The sequence below is a fragment of the Hevea brasiliensis genome, chromosome 1, assembly GCF_030052815.1.
Source record: "Hevea brasiliensis isolate MT/VB/25A 57/8 chromosome 1, ASM3005281v1, whole genome shotgun sequence".
Lineage (NCBI taxonomy): Eukaryota > Viridiplantae > Streptophyta > Magnoliopsida > Malpighiales > Euphorbiaceae > Hevea > Hevea brasiliensis.
Genome location: NC_079493.1, coordinates 115,557,958 through 115,582,983, shown reverse-complemented (window position 1 = coordinate 115,582,983; position 25,026 = coordinate 115,557,958). Strand labels below are relative to the sequence as shown.

Genomic DNA, 25,026 nt, shown 5'->3' with positions numbered 1-25,026 from the left:
GCTTGAGCTTCAAACCCTTCAAATCATCAATTCTTCAATCTTCATCTTGGGTATAACTTGCTTTATTCTTTAAAAAATCTTCACGTCATCAACCATCTTGATTTTGCAGCAAGAGCTCCACCTTAAATTCAACTCACCACTATCACTATTATTGCATGTGTGATTTTCTACATGTCACAATAGCTCCACCTTTAACCAAACTCACCAAGATCATCTCCATGCTTTGATACCAATTTGTTGTGCACCACAGAAGCGTGTAAGCTACAAAGAAATAAAACAAACATACAAAACACTAATATTTACGTGTTTCACCCTCTCAACATAGGGTTACATTTACGGGCATGCCATCTTCCACTATCAATAATAATAAATAATCAATTACAAGCTCAAACTGTACTATCCATTAACCCAATTACACCCAAGAGAATCAAGACTACAACAAACATAGTAAATATATTAGTTAGTCCCTCTCAGTCTCCTCTAGACATAACCTAATATATTTACCATTATAACACTACACCACAAAGGGTGCCTTTAACTATATGGGCAAGAGGCCTCTCACCAATGGATAAGAATCCCTTCCTCTTAAATTTTATATCCTTTCTCCACCTTAGGCCGAAGCCTCTTTTCACTGCAATGGGCAAAAACCCCTCATCCATGGGCAGAGCCAAATCCGCAATAATTGGCAAAGTCCTCTCTACAATGAGCCACAGCCTCACTCTATGAGCTAAAAGCCACTCTTTTCAATGGGCAAAAGCTACTCTCTTCAATGGGCAAAAGCCAAATAACTTTTTCTATCATTCTCCTATTTATAATGTTAATTTTCCCAATCCTTATCTGATTAGGTGTCTTACTCAATTTAGAAATAACACTAAAATAAGAATTCTACTCATTATAGGAAATATTCCTCCATCCTATTGAGGAATATTTCTCCTACTCAAATTAGGAAAAGATCTCTCTCCAAATCCCATTAGGATTTTGAGTCATAATTCTAATAAATATTTTTATATTTTAATAAAATTATTAAAATATAAAAAATAAATTAACTATTTATTAAGGACTAATAAATTAAACATATAAAATTTAAAAAAAGTAAATCAATTTTAATTAAGTGTTAATTTAATATTATAGAAATAAATTAAATTTAATTACTTATTGAAAATCAATATATTATGATAATATTATACCGTACATCAAAATTAATAAAAAATTACATATAACAAAAAAGTCACGAGCAAGGGTGGATTACTTTCCTTTTTATTTTAAATAATTAGATGTAAATCTTAATTCTTTTTATATGTAAATTTTTTTAATGTCTAATTTTATTAATTTATTTCAAAAAATTTAAATTTAAATTTATTGCCATTATGAAAATAAATGAAATATTGAAGTAAAAATTTTAAAAATTTATTTTTATTTATTTCTATAGAGCCAAAATTTTTAATTACTATTTATTATCATAATTATAAATGATTTTAAAACTTTAATTAATTAAAAAATATATATGCACATATTTAAACTCTTAAAACTTAAATTTAATTTTTATATGACATTTTAATTTTTTAACTCTCTAACCCTAAATCAAAATCTTTAAAAATTTATTTTCTAACCAATGGCTAAAAAATACTGTAATAAATATTGATTATCATTTATTAACTTTTTTATTAAGTTTTTTTGAATTATTTAAAATTAATAAAATAGATGACTTATTAAAAAATATTAATTATTATTTGGTGAAAGTATAATTTATAATTTTTCATAAATTATAATAATTTTATTGTGGATACATATTATGACTAGAGACAACATGCACTGCACATTTAAAAATCTAGTTATTTTGAATGTTATTGACTCAAAAATATTTATATCTACCGGGTGAGATCCATGTCTTTTTCTATAGGGGTGCCAGTTTAAAAATATTGTTACAATCATATAGTGGTATCAATTTAAGCCCTGTTCGACATTAAGTTTCAAAATTTAAAATTATTTTTTTAAATAAAAACATCATTTTAAATGCTATTAAGAAAAGCAGTTTAAAAAAATTGTTTTATTATTTTAGTGTTCTTATGACTAAAACTAATTAAATTTAATTTTTAATTATTTTTTAACACTCTCTAACAAGTATATTTAAAAAAGTGATTTTTGAATAGCAGTTTCAATGGCAATGACAAATAGGCCCTTATTCTTTTTCTATAATTTTCAATTAGACTGCTCTGTATTATTGGTTGTCTAGGTGTCTCAGTTATTTTGGTCTTCATTTTTCTTGGTTTTTCTGCATCATTTTTCTGTTCTTCATTTTTAGCCTTATTGAAATAATATTATCACGCGTTCTGTTTCAAAAAGAAGCTTGGAAAACGTCGATGTGTCTCTGTCAGAGATGGGTAATTGACTTCTTATTTTTATAGCTGTAGCTGATGATTTTACCTCCTTTAGCTCTTCTCATATGCATAGGGAGACTAATGGTGTTTCTCATTTATTAGCTAAAAAAGCTCTTACTCCGGATGTGGATGAGCTTATCTAGGTTGAGGAAGTGCCTCCTCCTATTGATCTTCTTGTTATTAGTGATTTGGTTCCATGTTAGTCAAAATAAAATTCCACTTTATTCTCAAAAAAGAAGCTTGAAAAACCAATCTAACAATAGAATAAATCAACAAATCTTCTCCCGACTTATATCATGGGCTAAAATAGTTTATATTATTATGCGTTTATTATGGGAGAGTGAGAAGTTTAAATCTTACAACGAATTAAAAGTTAGATTTTCAAATATTTAGCAGAAAATAATTTATATATAAAAATAATTTTTATAAAAATATTTCTCTTTATTTAGTTATAATATTAATTTAATGATATATATATATATATATATATAAATATTTTTATATTTTTGTAAAATTATTAAAATATAAAAAAATAAAAAATATTTTCATTAAAATAATAGGGCCTTACTTTGCAAGTCTAATGCTGGAAAGGGATTCGTTTTCCATCAACCCGTAAAACAGGGGTCGAGGAATTCCCTGCTCAATACGGCTAAAAACGTTAAATTAAACGAGTTTAAAAAATGACTAAAAGGACTATCTTATTTTACAAATCAAAAACTAAGTTGTATTTGACTTTTATGTTAGTGCATTTTATATATAATTTGAAGATTAACTAAAGGGAAACTAACACTTATATGTAACTTGTTAAGATTAACTTATAATTAAATTTCATTTATTATATTTTTCTTGTACATATATATATAATTTTTTATAAAAATATTGACAATAAATCATAAATTATGATCATATAAATTTTCTTTAAAATTTTTATAATTAATATAAAATATAAAATTTTTACTTTTTTAATATATTTAATTTTGCATTATGTTGTGGACTTTCGTTTTTGGGAGTTTGTGTTTATCACCTTTTTTTATATTAAATAAACTTATTTATTATAATAAAAAATAATTATATTCTAGTTTTTGTTATGACACGTGTGTTTTTATTGAATAAAAAAAGACCAACTTAATGTGATATTACTTTTTTTTTTTTTACTTTTTTGAAGTAGCTATTTGATATTTTTATTGGTGATAAATATATTATTATTATTATTATTATTGAAAAACAAAGTATCTTTATTCAATATTTTTAGTTTTTTTTTAATTTTTCATTTATTAAAAATTTCTAATATAAAAATTAAAAAAATAAAATTTCATCAGATTAAAAATATTTAAATCTATAAATTATATTTATAATTGTAATTAATTATTTTATTTATTATAATTAATTATAAATTTGATTGAATTTACATTATCAGATTTTATTTAAATCTTAATATATATCAAGTTAAAAATATTTTTATTCTTTTTTTAAATAATTTCTATCTGTATTAATTTGAAATACATTTTAAACATATATTTTCAGATTCACAATTGTTGATATAGATCTTATGTGCTTTTGTTATTGAGATATTTTCTTTTGCTGAAAAAGATGCATTACAATTGTCTCACTTATAATTTGCATACAAAAATTTTTAAATTTTAATATATATATATATTAATTTTTTTTAAAAATATTGATACTAAATCATAAATTATGATCATATAAAATTTCTTTAAAATTTTTATAATTATTTTAAAATTGAAAATTTTATTTTTAATATATTTAATATAAAGTTTACTTTTAGAAATAGTCTAATTTTTTTTTATAAAGATTTATACTTAATTATTTAATTTATATCATTAAAAATTATGTAATTAGTATTGTTTTCTTAAAAGAATTAACAATGTCATTGTTCCATGTATTACCTTTTAATTTGATTAATTAATCTCTTTTGTTCAATTTTAATGTAAAAAATTAATGATGTATTATTATTTTACTTTATTTTAATGATATTGAAACTCTGATTTTTTTTTTTATTTTTATGTAGGTTGATATTATGTATAGTTTCTGGATATTATGTATAGTTTTTGTCTTTCTTTCTTGCATTAGCAAAATAATATACCTATTTTTAAATTATTATTTAGGATATTTGTGTATTAGAAATTATTTATATATTAAATTGATGTATAAAAATTTTTACAATACAAATTAAAGTTAAGAAATGTATGTGATACAGCTATTTAAATTGAGAAATAATGAGTAAAATTTACTTATAAATTAATATATAAATCAATAATAATAAGTCACAGAAATTTATGATATCTAAGTACATTTTCAATTAAATTTCTTCTGGCAAACAAAATTGAGAATCCGTGATCGCTAAACAAAATAATTATTAATAATTAATAAAAATAAATTTTGTGGAAATTAATGCCTTGTGAGAATTTATTAATCATTTCAAATGCAGTCTCCATTATGAAGGTGCCAAGAAACATCGTCAAGCTCTCCATTTTCTTTATAAGCAGAAACTAACTTTACTTAACTCAAAGGCTCTCAAGAGAAACACCAAAACAGAGTAAGAATGGTTGCAGAATTAGTGCGTCAGGTCAGTTTCAGTTTGGCTCTATTGCTAACTATTGAGTTGGCAATAGCAGCGCCACCGATGTCGAAGCTGAAATGTAAAGACCATTGCGGAAATATTAGTATTCCATACCCCTTCGGAATGGGTAATAAGGATTGTTATTTCAACGAATGGTTTGAGATCAAGTGCAACGAAAGTGCCTACCCTCCTACAGCTTTTATAGCTAGTATAGAAAAGGAGGTCTTCTATATTGATGTTGGTGGCAGGGCTATCGTCAGAAGTCCAATAATATCCTCGAACTGTTCCGGCAGGAAGGGCGATGAGCCTATCAACTTGACAGGAAGTCCTTTCTATATTTCCATCTGGAACTCATTCATTGCAGTAGGTTGCGACATCCGTGCTTTATTGATGGATGATCCGCTCCTACGCATTGGGTGCGACTCAAGATGCCATGGCCAAAAGGACATTGATTTGCGAGAAATGCTTCCTAAACTTCAAACAATTGATTCCAATGGATATATGTTCGCAGGAAGCGATTGTAATGGTACCGATTGCTGCAAGACTAGCGTGCCTTCAGCCAATCAGAAGGTTTTCCATCCAATTTTCAATCAAAGCACAGATGGTTGCAAGCTGGCATTTTTGGCCATTGACGGGGGAAGTCCTTTTGACCAGTTTCTGGTTCCAAGACATCCTTATGTCCAGTTTCTGATGCTGTTAGATTGGACGATCAATTCCACCCTAATGCGAGCTGTTGACAATGAAACCGCAGATTGCTACAACAACGCTGGTGTCAACGCGTCGGAATTCCAGTTCAAATGTCGTTGCAGGGAGAGTGGGTATGAGGGAAATCCTTACATTGGATGCGCAGGTAAAATTACTGCTATAGATTCTCATGACATTTATTCATAATTATATGTGAAAACAAAAATTTTCCAAATGTTTTACTCCAATCACAACAATTATGCTAAGACCAAATTTGTGAATTTCCCTTTTTTTTTCTACATAGAAATTAAAAAAAAAAACTTGTGGATTCTCATTTGAAATTCTAAAAAAAAAATATTTTAGAATAAATTATTATTTACCCACTAAAATTAGCTCGCAATAATTAATAGGTCCTTTTACTTGACAATCAAACTATTTAATCCATAGACACTATTTTATTGTTAAGTTTACTAATAAAAAACACTTTTAGCCTTTTTAATACTTAGATTTACTGCCTAAATGATATGCTTTTTGAGACAATCATGGGTAGTCTAGTTAATTTTCTTTTACCTTTAAGGTGTAAAAAGTGGGAGGTTTTGAGTTTTAGTCTCTCAATCTACCCATTACCTGATTATTTACTTTTATGGTTAAAAGGGGAGAGGGAAAGTGGTGAGAATGGAAGAGGGAGAGGGCTATCTCGCTGTAGTTCATTAGTTGTTGTACCAGCCTATAATGCTTCCATTGAATTAAAAAATATATATACTTTTTGAAAAGTAAATTTTTTTAGGAAAAAATTTGAAAATTTTCTTAAAATTTTCTAGAAAAAATTATTCTTGGAAAATATTTTTTAGGAGATTTTTTTTGCAAAACATTTTTTCCCAAAATAAATAATTTTGGAAATATTATTTCTTTGAAACGCATTTTTTTAAATAATTTTCTTAAAAAAATTTTTTTGTTGAAAAAAGATATATATATTTATTAATACTAGATTTTTAATTTCATTGTTTTTTGGATAGTTGACAAGGGCAGACCGGGGAAAACATAGGGTTTTAAATTTTTTTTTTCTTTTATTAAATTAAAATTTATTTTTATTTAATTAAAATTTATTTATATTTACTGTTTTTATGTTGTTATCATCTAAAATAAAAGTAATTAAAATTAATCACTACTGCAAAAGAGGATTATGACAACTGAGATTCTTTACGGCGGATTCAAAATCTTTGGAATTGAACTACAAAAATTTTGAGAATTACCAATAAAATTTTCCATAGATAATCCTATAAAATTTTTTAGCAATTGAAATTACTAATAAATTCGGTCAGTTGCAATAAACTTGTTGATAATTTTTAATGTCTCAATTTACAAACATATTTTAAAACTTATTAGTAAAATCTGTTGCTATATCAGTAGATTTTTGTAGTGTTTTTCTTAAAGCAATGGTAATTTAGTAACATAGATGAAATTATTGCTGCCTAAGTTATCTAAATTAACATAGATGAAATTATTGCTGCCTAAGTTATCTAAATTAACATAGATGAAATTATTGCTGCCTAAGTTATCTAAATTGCTGCATAGCCACAGCAAAGTGTTGTGGTTTGCCTAAAACGTAAAATAAGGTCCCACGCTAGTAATGAAGTTCAAATAGGAGGGGTGCCGCACTTTATAAAAGAGAATCCAAATGCCTTTCGCTCTTTGAATAAACAGAGCAGTGCCATGTGATGAGGCTATTTTTGTATGCACCTTATTAAATAAAGTGAAATTCAAATTAGAATTTCCTTCAAATTTGACTTATTAACATTAATGAGCCAAACGAGTTTAACTTTTACAGTCTTGCTTAAGTTTAAACTCGAGTTTATGGCTAAACGAGTTTTGCTTAAGTTTAAGACTTAAACCTTATAAATGAGTTCAAGTAGAAATAGCCGAGAACAAGCTTAAGTTTATAAATGTAGAAATAGCCAAGCCGGCTAGGAAAATTGAGAGACTGAGACTTAAACCTGTATCTACCTGGTGAATAATATAACTTTAGTCGCTAAACAAAGTAAAGTTAGTAATTTTTACTTTTTTTTTTATAATATATACTTTTTATATAGATAAATATTTGTATTTCATTCAATTAATTTGATTTATATAATGTGACGTTTTTAATAATAATTATTGTTTTATGTTAATGAAATATATAAGTTTCATTTTGACTTGTGCTTTGATTTATAAATTTCTATTATGAATAATCTACCTGGCCATTATAGAATGGTGCAATTCTTATTTATTTGCCTATTCTTTTGATTTTTATTTTATTTTTATTATTTTTTTTATAGATATCGACGAATGCGTAAAGCAACAGGATTATTTTTGTCAGAGATTAACAAAATGCGTAAATACTTATGGGTCATATAAATGTGTTCCAGACCCAAAATGGATTATCATTATAGGAAAGTTTCCTTTTGCACAATTTATAATTTAAAAAGCTATAAAATTTGCTAGCAATAATGTTATGATCCCACGTTAATTCATATGGTCGTTCTCAAAATAACTTTAATTCATGTGACCAAACAATCATTTTTGTCCATTTTGTTTTTTCGTTTTCTTGTTTTCTTTGTACACAGTCGTATGTGGAGTTATTGGAGTCTTGACAATACCCTTTGGTTGTTGGAGGCTGTACAAGCTTATAAAGAAAATAAGGAACATCCAACTCCAGAAAAAGTTCTTTAAACGCAATGGCGGCTTGTTATTAAAGCAACAACTAACTCTAAGTGATGGTAGTGTTCAGAAAACAAAACTATTTAGTTCAAAAGAGTTGGAAAAGGCCACTAATCGTTTTTGTGAGAACATGATACTTGGCCAAGGTGGGCAGGGTACAGTTTATAAGGGAATGCTAACAGATGGAAGAATTGTTGCTATCAAAAAGTCCAAATTAGTTGATGAGGAAAAGGTACAAGAATTTATTAATGAGGTTGTCATTCTTTCCCAAATTAATCACAGGAATGTAGTTAAGCTGTTGGGATGTTGTTTAGAGACTGAAGTTCCTTTGCTAGCTTATGACTTCATACCTAATGGATCTCTTTTCGAATATCTCCATGGCCAAAGTGAGGAGGCTCCATTACCATGGGAAATGAGAGTGCGGATTGCTGGTGAAGTTGCTAGAGCACTTGCGTATTTGCACTCAGCAGCTTCTATTCCTATTTATCACCGCGACATTAAGTCCACAAATGTACTCTTAGATGAGAAAAGCAGAGCAAAAGTATCAGATTTTGGAACTTCTAGATCGATTGCCATCGATCAAACTCATTTGACAACTCATGTGCAAGGTACTTTTGGTTATTTGGATCCAGAGTACTTTCAAACCAGTCAATTTACAGAAAAGAGTGATGTTTTTAGTTTTGGAGTAGTTCTGGTGGAGCTTCTAAGTGGACAAAAACCAATTTATTCAAGAAGCTCAGATGAAATCACGAGTTTAGCCACATATTTTATTCTTTTGATGGAAGAGACTAAAGTCTTTGATATCATTGATGCTCGCATTGTGGAGCACTGCCCTGAAGAAGAAATTATTGAAGTTTCTAATCTTGCAAAAAGATGGTTAAATTTGAGTGGAAAGAAACGACCTACAATGCAAGAAGTTGCAGTGGAGTTAGAAGGCATCCAAGCATCACGAAGTAAGATGAATATTCAACAAAATAATGAAGAGATTAAAGACGCTCTATCTGATGATGCTTCTATTACAGATAGTTGTGATACTGAAGACACCCTAACTGATGATATTGCTATTGCAGTTAGTTGTGATTTTAGTAATGTTAAAGCTCCATCAATGAAGGTCGAACCTCTTATTGCTAACAAAACTTGATGATCATGAAGATTATATATCCATCAAAGCATACGTTTCACTTTGTTTCTTGAATTGGATTTAGCGTTTACTATTTTCTTTTTGTTTCCTCTTTTTTATGAACGTTTTTGAAGATTTCTAGCCTTTCCTTTGTACTTTTTTCTTTTTTTCAAATTAAGATATTTGGGTGACTATTTAATAAAGATTTATAGTCTTTTCTGTTAAAAAAATGATTCTAAATTGACAGCAGTACTTTCTTTTATTTACTACTCTTGACTTAGTCTAAGTTTGTTATTATTTGGTCCTTGAGTTTCTCTTTTTCAGTTGCAAGTATAATTGTTTAGTGCCAATATTTTCTGCATATTTGTAACACCCCTAAGTTCGGTAGTGCGTTCTACTGCTCCGGTAACCAGTGTTGTCCGGACAGCTAGGATGCCTAGAACCGTACTTCAATATGAGTGAGGAGACATAAAATAATGAAATACAAGAAAAGAAAAACAAAGGAAAAATCATAGTAAAGAAATGTGATCAAGTTAAACGAGCCGGGAAACCTAGCGATGGGTGACCGCACCGGGAAGTCACGGCGTGGACTGTTGACTAGCCCTGGACTACGGGGAACCCTGGGAAACATTTTTAGGACTTAAATAGACCATTGTTGAAGAGTAAATATCATTAGAAAGATCAAAGAAAAATTAAATAATTAGTACAAAGAAAAGTGAGAAATCGAAAAACAGACAAAATACGGTGTTACCGAAAAATCGGGAAAACCACCCGAACAGGGGCATTATGGTCATTCGACATCCCGAAGTGTCTTTTGACCTAAATGTCCATTAAAAATAAATAGTATTACACTTAGAAAATGAAATGAAAAATTAAATTGGTGGTACCTAAAATAAATAGTGGAAATAATGGGTTAAATGTGGGTTATGGGAAAGTTAAGTTATAATATGAATTATTTTACTTAGTGGAGCACTAAGGGATTTATTTATCATTGAATTATGGCTGATATGGTCTACTCACCATCTGAAATTCCATTTTCTTCATATTCTCTCAAGAATGCCGAATTGAAGAACACAAAACCTCCATGGCCATTTTGGGCAAAGCTTGATCCATCCTCCATTTTCAACTCCATTCACTTAGCTTCTTTCATGAAAAATGGTCTACACACCACAAGGAAGATATTGATACCAATTTTGGGAGGTTTAAGCAAGGTTTAACAAGCTCCAAGCATAAGGTAAGTTCATAATTTTGAGAATTTCTTTGTTAAAGTTTATGTGCATGTTATGGGTGTTAGTTTGGTGAAGGAAAATTTTGAGTTTGATGGGTTATTGTTGTTGTCATTTTGGACAGCCATGGTCACGTTTTTGATGAGGAAATTGTGCATATAATTGTTGAGAAATAATGTTGTTCATGGTGATTTAGTAACCTAGTGATTTAATGCATGTATATATGGTGAATTATACACTTTGATGGAAATTAACTTATGGTACGGCAATGTGATGTTGATGAGTGATTTGTGGCAGCTTGTGGACACTTGAGAAAGGGTGTATATTGAAGGAAGTGTGGGCAGCATATTGACCTAGAAGGATTGATGTTAAGTATGTAAATTAAAGTTGTAAAGTGTATGTAATGTTTGTAGTGTTTAGGTGTAATTGTAATGGTACTTAGAATTGTGATTGTGAATGATAATTGGTGTGTTGATGGTGATTGGAATCTGCCCAAGATAATGCTAATGTTATGTAGAAAATGTTGTTGGTAATGTGCCAAAACAGTTTGGTAGGGTATGGAAGTAAACCTTGCAAAGGTGAGTGTGTGTTTGAAGTTGGGATGTGTAATGCATATTAAGGGCAGTGTATATTTTGGCCTATAACCTTGAATGTGTAACCTTAATTAGTATGAGACCAATTTGAGGTGAAACTAGGCACAAAATGTGCCAACTTTCATTGAGAAACCATGCCAAAATTCTGCTTGCAAGGTGACCTAAAAATTTGACCAATTCGGATTAGATGCAATTAGGACCTGAAAAATGACCAATTGGGCAGCAGTGAGTGTTTAGGCCATAACTCACTTAAACCAGGTCCAATTGACCTGAAATTTTGACCAAGAATAGTTAAGACCCATACCTACAAGTCTTATGAAGACACCAAAGCCCAGAAATGACCATAAGCAAGTCAAACAACTTGCACAAGTTCGGGTCCAAAAACTGGCCGAACCAGAATTGACCAATTTGACCTAAAATTGACCTAAAATGGTACCACTTGACCAGCAATAGTGTAATGACCATAACTTGGTCTACTTAACTCGGATTGACCTGAAATTTTGCACCGCGTGCAATAAGACCTAGATCTACAAGTTTGTAGTTTCGACCGAGACCGAAAACCGAGGAACTAGATCGTCCGGTTAGGTCAAACCAGTGTTCCGAATCCGAGAATTGGCATTAAAATGCACTAAGCGAGGAAATGACTTTGGTAAAACATACCAAACCTAAAACCCTATCGAATATGACATATTAACGACACTAAAACCTAATTTACCTAAAACGCATCGAGGGTCGGTATATTAGGTGATTAAGCGAATAATTAAGTTCAGTGCATTATTTACCAAACCCCATCGATAGAGATAGTTTAATTTGGTACTGAAACACTTCAAATTGTGTTTCTCAGTTAACAAGGACTCAGCAAAAGGAAAAGAAATCGAGTCAAGACCAGGAGACAAATATCAGAGGTTTGTGCACAACAACTGTTTCTTTTGAATTATTTTCAATGGAAATAAATATTGATTATTTGTATATCATTATTTTAAATTGTGGAAATGTGTTTGAGGAATATTTATTGATTGAAAAATATTGTGAATAGTTTGAAACTGTGAAAAATGGTTTGAATGACATTGATGGATACTTATAGATTAAAAAGCATTAGAAATGGTTTGAAACCACAGCTATCATGTATATTGATTGTATTCCTCTCTAGCTTGTCTAGTGGGATGAATTGAATTCCCTCTCTGGCTGAAGTGTTGAGGTGTGTGCCTGTTGAGGATGAATAGAATGAGTACTCATATTTTTGCTAGCTAGCCATGTTATTCCTCATTAGTCATCGACTTTTGGGATGAATTGAATACCTCATTAGCCATCGGCTTTTGGGATGAATTGAATTATGGATCATGATTAAGCTGTGTGTGATTTATTGATGTGCACTATGAGATTGTGAAATGGATTTAAACTCTCATTGACATATATTGTCTTTTGAATTCAAACCTGATCTGACTTATGGAAAATTATTGTGATATTGAGCAATGGAGTTTAAATTCTTGTTGACAATTATTGTCTTGAATTTAATTATGATTTTAAGTATCCACTATTTACATGACTTATGAATTGTGATTTAAATTGGATTTGGTTAATGTTGTGCACCACTGAGACATTGTCTCGTGATAGCTTTATTCTTGTCGCAGTAGAGAGGCAGCAGGCGGCAGACTAGGTTGCATATACATCCGTGAGGATTACCGGTATATTGAGTATACCGCTTTTGCTTTTTGTACTGTAATGTATGACACTGTATGTACATATTGTTTTGGTTTTGAGCAGTTGTAAATTAAATTATACCTTGAAGTTGTAAATTAATTATGAGTGTTTTGGATTGTAAAAGTTGTATTATATTTCCTTATCTCAGACTTTGAAAAAATTCTATGGAATTGTGTTGATAAATTGTTGTGTTGAGAAATGTATTGGAGTTGAGATTTGGAAAAAATTATTGAAGTGCTTTTTTACAGGTTTTCTGAAGAACTGTTTTGCCCAAAATACAGATGGCACTTTGCCAAAATTTTCTGAAATTCCAAATAAACCAAATGAGTTAGTTATTTCACTTGATTCACCAAGTCTTTAACACTGTAAATAGTGCTCACCACAGTAAAAGAAGTAAGAAAAGTTTTAAAATCCCTTGTAGTGTATTTAATGGGTTATCGATGAAGCGGAGTTGGTAATTCATTAGGTATACTACGGATCATGTTATGCCTTACAGAGGGTAGGTGTGACATGTTTTAGTGGTATCGAGCAATGTTTTTTAAATTACATTTTCACTGTTATTTGAATGTTCTTTCTTCATAGTACAACCGCTCAATATCATTGTTTGATACATACAAGACATTCTGAGATAAATATGCACTAACGAGTAAATATCCTTGTGTTATTGTTCAGAAAGCTAAGATCCTCGCATTGAATATGGAAGAGGGTGATCGTTGATCGATCGATCTATTGAGGTGAGGTGCAAGGGGATGCCCAGCCTACAAAATGTCGGTGGTTCAAAGACACCGGCCCTGCGATCGCGATTCCACCTTTCGATTCGCTCGTGAGCGCAATATTCCAACAAATGGCTGGTAATGCACCTACTCAAGTCCCAATTGACACCCGTGGTACAACCACGATCTCCTACAAGGCGAGATGATAAATTGATGAAGTATGGGGCTCTGAGTTTAAGGGACGATAGATCCTATAGAAGTGACGAGCAGTGGTTAGAGAGGATGGATAGGGTGTTCAAGAAACTTCATTGTACAGAGGAGCTCAGACTTGAATACTCAGTATCCTTACTACAGGGAGATGCTTATGACTGGTGGAAAACCATTCCCCACGATGCAGTAGAACTGCGATCTTGACCTGGAATGACTTCCTCAGGGAATTCAGACAGAAATACATCCCTGATGCTTATGTAGACCAGAAGCTACAAGAATTCTTAAGTTTGAAACAGAGGGGCAGATCAGTGGCTGAGTATGAAAGAGAATTCTCCCGCCTTAGCCACTATGCAGTAAGTTTGCTTCCTACCAGCAGGGAAAGATGCAAGAGGTTTGAAACTGGCTTGAAGCCCAGTATTAGAGTACAAGTGCTCGGCTTCAAACACACTAACTTCTCTGAACTTGTTTCGCAAGCCCTAGAGTTGGAAAGAGTTGAGTTTGAGGCGCCCTGCAGAAGAAGAGATCAGAGAAGACAGAGAAAGAGGGAAAATCTGTAGAACAGAGTTCCAGTGGTCATACTGGAAAGAGGAAGAACTATGGGGGACATGGCAGAGGTGGCAAGAAGTTTGGAAGGGGAAGATATTCAGGACAGAGACCTCCCCCATCTGGTCAGCAGAGTACCAGAAGTTCCTACCCTCCCCGCCAATGTGAAACTTGTGGAAAGAATCATGGTGGAATCTGTTACAAGGCTATTGGAGCCTGTTATAACTGTGGAGGCACCGGACACTTTGCCAAGGACGCACCGAGTCGCAGAGTTGGACCACCTCCTACTCTGCGAAGGTCGATTCGAGCCACTGTCACGAAGCTCACAACCACCTAGCAGAGGTAGAGGCGGGGTAGAGGTAACCCAAGACGGCGAGCCGCGATAAAGCAGTCGAGAACAAGGCGGTGCTCGATCGAGTCTATGCCATGAGACAGAGAGAAGAGGCGAGGCGTCGATGTTGTGGCTGGTACCTTCTCAACTTTTAACGAGAATGTATTTGTGCTATTTGATCCGGTTCTACCCATTCTTATGTGAGTGCTAGCATCATTGATTGCATTCTTTGTTCCATGTACAAAAATGGACTTTGAGGTGCTAGTAACAAGTCCGCTAGGACAGAGGTCGAGTTAATAGAATGTATAGAGATTGTCCTTTGGTGATCCAAGGACACACTTTCTGTCGATCTCATTGAAATGCCCTTCAGAGATTATGATATCATCTTGGGCATGGATTGGTTAGCTAGGCATCGAGCCATGATTGGTATGGTAGATCAAGCAGTCACTTTTGGTCTCCTCGATGCTGATGATGTGGTGATACATGGGGAGAGGCGCTATTGCCATCCAACATCATTTAATTTGCACTAGCGGAAAAATGATCGAGAAAAGGGTGTGAAGCATACTTGGCACATGTGGTAGACACCCAAGTGGGGAGTCCGGCATTGAAGGACATCCCTACAGACATGACTTTCGGGCGTGTTTCTGATGAATTGCGTGATTACCTCCGGAAAGAGAAGTTCGATTTGAAATTAATGTTACGCACGGTGTGGATCCAATCTCCATAACGCCATACGAATGGCACCAGCAGAGTTGAAGGAGTTGAAGATACAATTACAAGAATTACTTGAAAAGGGCTTCATCCGCCCTAGTGTGTCACCTTGGGGAGCACCAGTGTTGTTTGTTAAGAAGAAGGATGGTACTCTCCGCTTATGCATTGACTACAGGCAGTTGAATAGGGTGACAATAAAGAACAGATATCCATTGCCTCGCATTGATGATCTGTTCGATCAGTTGAAGGGTGCAGCAGTATTCTCCAAAATTGATTTGCGATCTGGTTATCATCAGTTGAAGGTGCAAGAGCAGAGTATTCCAAAAACTGCTTTCAGAACTCGGTATGGCCACTATGAGTTTCTAGTAATGCCATTCGGGTTGACAAATGCTCCAGCTGCTTTTATGGATCTGATGAACACTATCTTCAGACCATATCTTGATCAATTTGTGGTGGTGTTTATTGATGACATTTTGATATACTCGAGGAGTGCAGAGGAGCATGATAGACATCTGCGGATTGTACTGCAGACTTTAAGGGAGAAACAGCTGTACGCCAAATTGTCGAAATGTGAATTTTGGCTGAAGGAAATCTCCTTTTTGGGACATGTTGTGTCAGCTGAAGGGATCAAGGTAGATTCCAGTAAGGTAGAAGCTATCCTTAATTGGAAACCGCCCAGGAACATCACAGAAATTCGCAGTTTTCTGGGCTTAGCTGGATATTACCGTCGGTTTGTGAAGGGATTTTCTATGTTATCTTCTCCACTGACCAAGCTGCTTCGGAAAGATGTAAAATTTCAGTGGACTGATAAATGTCAGCAGAGTTTTAATGAGTTGAAGAGGTGCTTAACTGAAGCTCCAGTTCTCACTTTACCTACTCCGGGTAAAGAATACACAGTTTATAGTGATGCTTCTCACAATGGGTTAGGCTGTGTACTGATGCAAGATCGGAATGTCATTGCTTATGCATCACGCCAGCTGAAACCGCATGAGAGGAACTACCCAACACATGATCTGGAGTTAGCAGCTATTGTTTTTGCTCTGAAGATCTGGAGACACTATCTGTATGGAGAGAAATGCTACATCTTCACAGATCACAAGAGCTTGAAGTACTTAGGTACCCAGAAGGAATTGAATTTGAGGCAGAGGAGATGGCTAGAACTCATTAAAGATTATGATTGCTTAATAGACTATCAGCCAGGAAAAGCAAATGTGGTGGCTGACGCCTTAAGTCGCAAGACTATGGCAAGTCTCAGAGTTTCTCCTTTGTCCATGGTATATGAATTGAAAGCACAGCATGCCAGTTTAGAGGTTGATGATGAGGGACAGACAGTAGTTGCATGGCATGTACAGCCAGTGTTGATTGATCAGATCAGAATGGCTGCACAGAGTGATGAAAAATATCGGAAGTCTTGAAAGAAGTTCAAGGGGCAAGAAACCTGAATTCTCTGTGAGAGATGATGGTTTATTGCTACATCGAAGCGAATGTGCGTTCCTAGTGATGTGGGCGAGACAGATCATTATGAAGGAAGCACATGAGTCTCCATTTGCTATGCACCACAGTGGAACTAAAATGTCTGAGAGGTTGAAAGAACATTCTTGGTGGATGGGCATGAAGAGAGATATAGCTGAATTTGTTTCAAATGCCTAACTTGTCGACAAGTAAAGCGGAACATCAAGTTCCGGTGGTTTATTACATCCTTTGTCGATGCAGTGGAAATGGGAGCGGATAACTATGGATTTTGTTACAGGACTTCCAAGGACACGAGTAGTCATGATGCGGTATGGGTTATAGTTGTGATTGACTAAGTCTGCTCACTTTTGCCGATTCGGATGGACTATAGCACGGAAAGATTGGCGGTGTACATATATGAGATTGTAAAAGCGCATGGAGTGCGGTAGCAATTGTGTCAGCGAGAGATCCTAGGTTCACTTCTAGATTCAGGGTAGTCTTCAGAGAGCCCTAGGAACTAGATTGAACTTCAGCACAGCATTCCACCCACAGACAGATGGCCAGTCTGAGAGGGTTATTCAGATATTGGAGGATATGCTACGGGCTTGTGTGATTGAATTTGAAGGTAGTTGGGATACACACTTGCCTTTGATTGAGTTTGCTTATAACAACAGCTACCAATCAAGCATAGGGATGCCTCCATATGAAGCTTTGTATGGCAGAAAGTGTAGAACTCCCTTATGTTGGGATGAAGTAGGTGAAAGGAAAATGATTGGGCCAGAAATTGTTCAGCAGACAGAGGAAAAGATCAGTTAATCGAGAGATAGGCTCAAGTGCATCGGACCATGAAGTCCTATGTTGATCTGAAAGAAGAGATATTGAGTATGCATGGGTGATAAGGTATTCCTCAAAGTTTCTCCTTGGAAGAGGATTATGAGATTTGGCGAGAAAGGAAGCGAGTCCTCGTTTCATCGGACCATATGAAGTTACGGAAAGAGTGGGTCCCTTGGCATACCGGTTGGCATTACCTCCAGAGCTAGCAAGGATACAGTGTCTTCCATGTGTCCATGTTAAGGAGGTCAGATCGGACCCATCTCATGTACTATCGGTTGAAGAGATTGAAGTAAATCCGGACCTCTCATATGAGGAAGAACCCATAAAAATTACGGCTTATGAGGTGAAGCGGTGAGGAACAAATAGATACACACAGTTAAAGTCTTTGTGGAACCATCATTCGGGCCAGAAGCTACTTGGGAACGTGAAGAGGATATGAGGAGACAACACCCACACTGTTCAGAGACTAATGCGGTAAAATTTGAGACGAAATTTATTTAAGAGGAGAATTGTAACACCCTAAGTTGGTGAGTGCGTTCTCTTGCTCCTCCGGTAACGGTGTTGTCCGGACAGCTAGGATGCCTAGAAAAGTACTTCAATATGAGTGATGTGACATAAAATAATGAAATACAAGTAAAGAAAAACAAAGGAAAAATCATAGTAAAGAAATGTGATCAAGTTAAGCGTAGGAAACCTAGCGATGGGTGACCATGAGGGAAGTCACGGCGTGGGTATTGACTAGCCACGGACTACGGGAACCACAGGAAACATTTTTAGGACTTAAATAGACCATTGTTGAAGAGTAAATATCATTAGAAAGATCAAAGAAAAATTAAATAATTAGTACAAAGAAAAGTGAGAAATCGAAAAAGCAGACAAAATACGATTATTCTGAAAAATCGGAAAACCACGAGCAGAGGCATTATGGTCATTCGACATCCCGAAGTGTCTTTTGACCTAAATGTCCATTAAAAATAAATAGTATTACACTTAGAAAATGAAATGAAAAATTAAATTGGTGGTACCTAAAATAAATAGTGGAAATAATGGGTTAAATGTGGGTTATGGGAAAGTTAAGTTATAATATGAATTATTTTACTTAGTGGAGCACTAAGGGATTTATTTATCATTGAATTATGGCTGATATGGTCCACTCACCATCTGAAATTCCATTTTCTTCATATTCTCTCAAGAATGCCGAATTGAAGAACACAAAACCTCCATGGCCATTTTGGGCAAAGCTTGATCCATCCTCCATTTTCAACTCCATTCACTTAGCTTCTTTCATGAAAAATGGTCTACACACCACAAGGAAGATATTGATACCAATTTTGGGAGGTTTAAGCAAGGTTTAACAAGCTCCAAGCATAAGGTAAGTTCATAATTTTGAGAATTTCTTTGTTAAAGTTTATGTGCATGTTATGGGTGTTAGTTTGGTGAAGGAAAATTTTGAGTTTGATGGGTTATTGTTGTTGTCATTTTGGACAGCCATGGTCACGTTTTTGATGAGGAAATTGTGCATATAATTGTTGAGAAATAATGTTGTTCATGGTGATTTAGTAACCTAGTGATTTAATGCATGTATATATGGTGAATTATACACTTTGATGGAAATTAACTTATGGTACGGCAATGTGATGTTGATGAGTGATTTGTGGCAGCTTGTGGACACTTGAGAAAGGGTGTATATTGAAGGAAGTGTGGGCAGCATATTGACCTAGAAGGATTGATGTTAAGTATGTAAATTAAAGTTGTAAAGTGTATGTAATGTTTGTAGTGTTTAGGTGTAATTGTAATGGTACTTAGAATTGTGATTGTGAATGATAATTGGTGTGTTGATGGTGATTGGAATCTGCCCAAGATAATGCTAATGTTATGTAGAAAATGTTGTTGGTAATGTGCCAAAACAGTTTGGTAGGGTATGGAAGTAAACCTTGCAAAGGTGAGTGTGTGTTTGAAGTTGGGATGTGTAATGCATATTAAGGGCAGTGTATATTTTGGCCTATAACCTTGAATGTGTAACCTTAATTAGTATGAGACCAATTTGAGGTGAAACTAGGCACAAAATGTGCCAACTTTCATTGAGAAACCATGCCAAAATTCTGCTTGCAAGGTGACCTAAAAATTTGACCAATTCGGATTAGATGCAATTAGGACCTGAAAAATGACCAATTGGGCAGCAGTGAGTGTTTAGGCCATAACTCACTTAAACCAGGTCCAATTGACCTGAAATTTTGACCAAGAATAGTTAAGACCCATACCTACAAGTCTTATGAAGACACCAAAGCCCAGAAATGACCATAAGCAAGTCAAACAACTTGCACAAGTTCGGGTCCAAAAACTGGCCGAACCAGAATTGACCAATTTGACCTAAAATTGACCTAAAATGGTACCACTTGACCAGCAATAGTGTAATGACCATAACTTGGTCTACTTAACTCGGATTGACCTGAAATTTTGCACATAGTGCAATAAGAACTAGATCTACTAGTTTGTAGTTTCGACCGAGACCGAAAACCGAGGAACTAGATCGTCGGTTAGGTCAAACCGGTGTTCGGAATCGACAATTTGCATTAAAATGCACTAAGCGAGAAATGACTTTGGTAAAACATACCAAACCTAAAACCCTATCGAATATGACATATTAACGACACTAAAACCTAATTTACCTAAAAGCGCATCGAGGGTCGGTATATTAGGTGATTAAGCGAATAATTAAGTTCGATTGCATTATTTACCAAACCCCATCGATAGAGATAGTTTAATTTGATGTGAAACACTTCAAATTGTGTTTCTCGATTAACAAGGACTCGAAAAGGAAAAGAAATCTTGAGTCAAGACCGGAGACAAATATCAGGTTTGTGCACAACAAGCTGTTTCTTTTGAATTATTTTCAATGGAAATAAATATTGATTATTTGTATATCATTATTTTAAATTGTGGAAATGTGTTTGAGGAATATTTATTGATTGAAAAATATTGTGAATAGTTTGAAAGCGTGAAAAATGGTTTGAATGACATTGATGGATACTTATAGATTAAAAGCATTAGAAATGGTTTGAAACCACGACTATCATGTATATTGATTGTATTCCTCTCTAGCTTGTCTAGTGGGATGAATTGAATTCCCTCTCTGGTGAAGTGTTGAGGTGTGTGCTGTTGAGGATGAATAGAATGAGTACTCATATTTTTGCTAGCTAGCCATGTTATTCCTCATTAGTCATCGACTTTTGGGATGAATTGAATACCTCATTAGCCATCGGCTTTTGGGATGAATTGAATTATGGATCATGATTAAGTGTGTGTGATTTATTGATGTGCACTATGAGATTGTGAAATGGATTTAAACTCTCATTGACATATATTGTCTTTTGAATTCAAACTGATCGACTTATGGAAAATTATTGTGATATTGAGCAATGGAGTTTAAATTCTTGTTGACAATTATTGTCTTGAATTTAATTATGATTTTAAGTATCCACTATTTACATGACTTATGAATTGTGATTTAAATTGGATTTGGTTAATGTTGTGCACCTGCGAGACATTGTCTCGTGATAGCTTTATTCTTTGTCGCAGTAGAGAGGCAAGCAGGCGTGAGACTAAGTGCATATACATCCAGCGAGGATTCTGGTATATTGAGTATACCGCTTTTGCTTTTATCTTGTAATGTATGACCTTTGTATGTACATATTGTTTTGGTTTTGAGCAGTTGTAAATTAAATTATACCTTGAAGTTGTAAATTAATTATGAGTGTTTTGGATTGTAAAAGTTGTATTATATTTCCTTATCTCAGACTTTGAAAAATTCTATGGAATTGTGTTGATAAATTGTTGTGTTGAGAAATGTATTGGAGTTGAGATTTGGAAAAAATTATTGAAGTGCTTTTTACGAGTTTTACAAGAAGCTGTTTTGCCCAAAATACGGATGGCACTTTGCCAAAATTTTTACAAATTCCAAATAAACCAAATGAGTTAGTTATTTCACTTGATTCACCAAGTCTTTAACACTGTAAATAGTGCTCACCATGTAAAAGAAGTAAGAAAAGTTTTAAAATCCCTTGTAGTGTATTTAATGGGTTATCGATGAAGCGAAGTTGGTAATTCATTAGGTATACTACGGGATCATGTTATGCCTTACAGAGGGAAAGTGTGAGACATGTTTTAGTTGTATCAGAGATGTTTTTTAAATTCTGTTTTCACCTGTTATTTGAATGTTCTTTCTTCATAGTACAACTGCTCAATATCATTGTTTGATACATACGATTACATTACAAGTATAAATATGCACTAACGAGTAAATATCCTTGTGTTATTGTTCAGAAAGCTAAGATCCTCGCATTGAATATGGAAGAGGGTGATCGTTGATCGATCGATCTATTGAGGCTGAGTGCAAGGGATGCCCGTGCCTACAAAATGTCGGTGGTTGTGACACCGACCCCTGCGATCTGCGATTCCTGCTCGATTCGCTCGTGAGATGGCTGCAATATTCCAACAAATGGTGGTAATGCACCTACTCAAGTCCCAATTCGGACACCGTGGTACAACCACGATCTCCTACAAGGCGATATGATAAATTGATGAAGTATGGGGCTCTGAGTTTAAGGGACGATAGATCCTATAGAAGTGAGCAGTGGTTAGAGAGGATGGATAGGGTGTTCAAGAAACTTCATTGTACAGAGGAGCTCGGACTTGAATACTCGGTATCCTTACTACGAGGAGATGCTTATGGTGGTGGAAAACCATTCCCCACGATGCAGTAGAACTGCGATCTTGACACAGAATGACTTCCTCGGGAATTCGACGAAATACATCCACGATGCTTATGTAGACCGAAGCTACAAGAATTCTTAAGTTTGAAAGCAGAGGGGATCGGTGGTGAGTATGAAAGAGAATTCTCCCGCCTTAGCCACTATGCACGATGGTTTGCTTCCTACCAGCGAGGAAAGATGCAAGAGGTTTGAAAGCGGCTTGAAGCCCAGTATCAGAGTACAAGTGCTCGTCTTCAAACACACTAACTTCTCTGAACTTGTTTATGAAGCCCTATAGTTGGAAAGAGTTGAGTTTGAGACCGCCTGCAGAAGAAGAGATCGGAGAAGACAGAGAAAGAGGAAAATCAGAGAACGAGTTCGGTGGTCATCTTGGAAGAGGAAGAACTATGGGGACATGGCGGAGGTGGCAAGAAGTTTGGAAGGGAAGATATTCGGGACAGAGACCTCCCCATCATGCAGTGAGTACCGAAGTTCTTACCCTCCCGCCAATGTGAAACTTGTGGAAAGAATCATGGTGGAATCTGTTACAAGGCTATTGGAGCTGTTATAGCGTGGAGGCACGGACACTTTGCCAAGGACCGCACCGATGGTCGCGAGTTGGACCACCTCCTACTCTGCTGCGAAGGGTCGATTCGAGCCACTGTCACGAAGCTCACAACCACCTAGCAGAGGTAGAGGCGAGGGTAGAGGTAACCCAGTGACGGCGAGCCGCGATAAAGCGATCGAGAACAAGGCGATTGCTCGATCGAGTCTATGCCATGAGAGCAGAGAAGAAGCGAGCGTCGATGTTGTGGCTGGTACCTTCTCAACTTTTAACGAGAATGTATTTGTGCTATTTGATCCGGTTCTACCCATTCTTATGTGAGTGCTAGCATCATTGATTGCATTCTTTGTTCCATGTACAAAAATGGACTTTGAGGTGCTAGTAACAAGTCCGCTAGGACAGAGTCGAGTTAATAGAATGTATAGAGATTGTCCTTTGGTGATCCAAGGACTCACTTTCCTGTCTGATCTCATTGAAATGCCCTTCAGAGATTATGATATCATCTTGGGCATGGATTGGTTAGCTAGGCATTAGGCCATGATTGGTATGGTAGAAGATCACTTTTGGTCTCCTCGATCTGATGATGTGGTGATACATGGGAGAGCGACTATTGCCATCCAACATCATTTAATTTGCACTAGCGGAAAAATGATCGAGAAAAGGGTGTGAAGCATACTTGGCACATGTGGTAGACACCCAAGTGGGGAGTCCGGCATTGAAGGACATCCCTACGATACATGACTTTCGGCGTGTTTCTGATGAATTGCGGGATTACCTCGGAAAGAAGTTGATTTGAAATTAATGTTGCACGGTGTGGATCCAATCTCCATAACGCCATACGAGAATGGCACCAGTGAGTTGAAGGAGTTGAAGATACGATTACAAGAATTACTTGAAAAGGGCTTCATCCGCCCTAGTGTGTCACCTTAGGAGCACGGTGTTGTTTGTTAAGAAGAAGGATGGTACTCTCGCTTATGCATTGACTACGCACGGTTGAATAGGGTGACAATAAAACGGATATCCATTGCCTCGCATTGATGATCATTCGATCGATTGAAAAGTGCGGCGATATTCTCCAAAATTGATTTGCGATCTGGTTATCATCAGTTGAAGGTGCAAGAGCAGAGTATTCCAAAAACTGCTTTCAGAACTCGGTATGGCCACTATGAGTTTCTAGTAATGCCATTCGTGTTGACAAATGCTCCAGCTGCTTTTATGGATCGATGAACACTATCTTGGACCATATCTTGATCAATTTGTGGTGGTGTTTATTGATGACATTTTGATATACTCGAGGAGTGCAGAGGAGCATGATAGACATCTGCGGATTATCTGCAGACTTTAAGGAGAAAGCAGTGTCGCCAAATTGTCGAAATGTGAATTTTGGTGAAGGAAATCTCCTTTTTGGGACATGTTGTGTCGGTGAAGGGATCAAGGTAGATTCGATGGTAGAAGCTATTCTTAATTGGAAACCGCCGGGAACATCACAAAAATTCGCGATTTTAGGCTTAGTGGATATTACCGTCGGTTTGTGAAGGATTTTCTATGTTATCTTCTCCACTGACCAAGCCGTTGGAAAGATGTAAAATTTGGTGGGTGATAAATGTCAGTGAGTTTTAATGAGTTGAAGAGGTGCTTAGCGAAGCTCCAGTTCTCACTTTACCTACTCGGGTAAAGAATACACGATTTATAGTGATGCTTCTCACAATGGGTTAGAGTGTCTTGATGCAAGATCGAATGTCATTGCTTATGCATCACGCCAATTGAAACCGCATGAGAGGAACTACCCAACACATGATGCAGAGTTAGCGGCTATTGTTTTTGCTCTGAAGATCCGGAGACACTATCTGTATGGAGAGAAATGCTACATCTTCACAGATCACAAGAGCTTGAAGTACTTAGGTACCCGAAGGAATTGAATTTGAGGCGGAGGAGA

General features: G+C 34.9%; 1 protein-coding gene across 1 annotated transcript; it reads left to right on the top strand.

The window, feature by feature from the left end:
* The first annotated feature begins 4,919 nt into the window (after positions 1–4,919).
* On the top strand, positions 4,920–9,685 carry LOC110651090 (wall-associated receptor kinase-like 22). The gene is made up of 3 exons (XM_058148038.1): positions 4,920–5,809; positions 7,959–8,068; positions 8,243–9,685. Exons 1-3 carry the CDS (start codon positions 4,942–4,944, stop codon positions 9,479–9,481), a joined length of 2,217 nt encoding a protein of 738 aa, XP_058004021.1. The 5' UTR covers positions 4,920–4,941; the 3' UTR covers positions 9,482–9,685.
* Positions 9,686–25,026: the final 15,341 nt, after the last annotated feature.

What these genes read in the sequence shown, in the direction of transcription:
- LOC110651090 (XM_058148038.1), top strand. Translation starts at nt 4,942, where the DNA reads ATGGTTGCAGAATTAGTGCGTCAGGTCAGTTTCAGTTTGGCTCTATTG. An exon ending in TCCTTACATTGGATGCGCAG is followed by an intron (nt 5,810 to 7,958) that starts GTAAAATTACTG and finishes TTTTTTTTATAG; the next exon opens with ATATCGACGAATGCGTAAAG. An exon ending in ACCCAAAATGGATTATCATT is followed by an intron (nt 8,069 to 8,242) that starts ATAGGAAAGTTT and finishes TTTTCTTTGTAC; the next exon opens with ACAGTCGTATGTGGAGTTAT.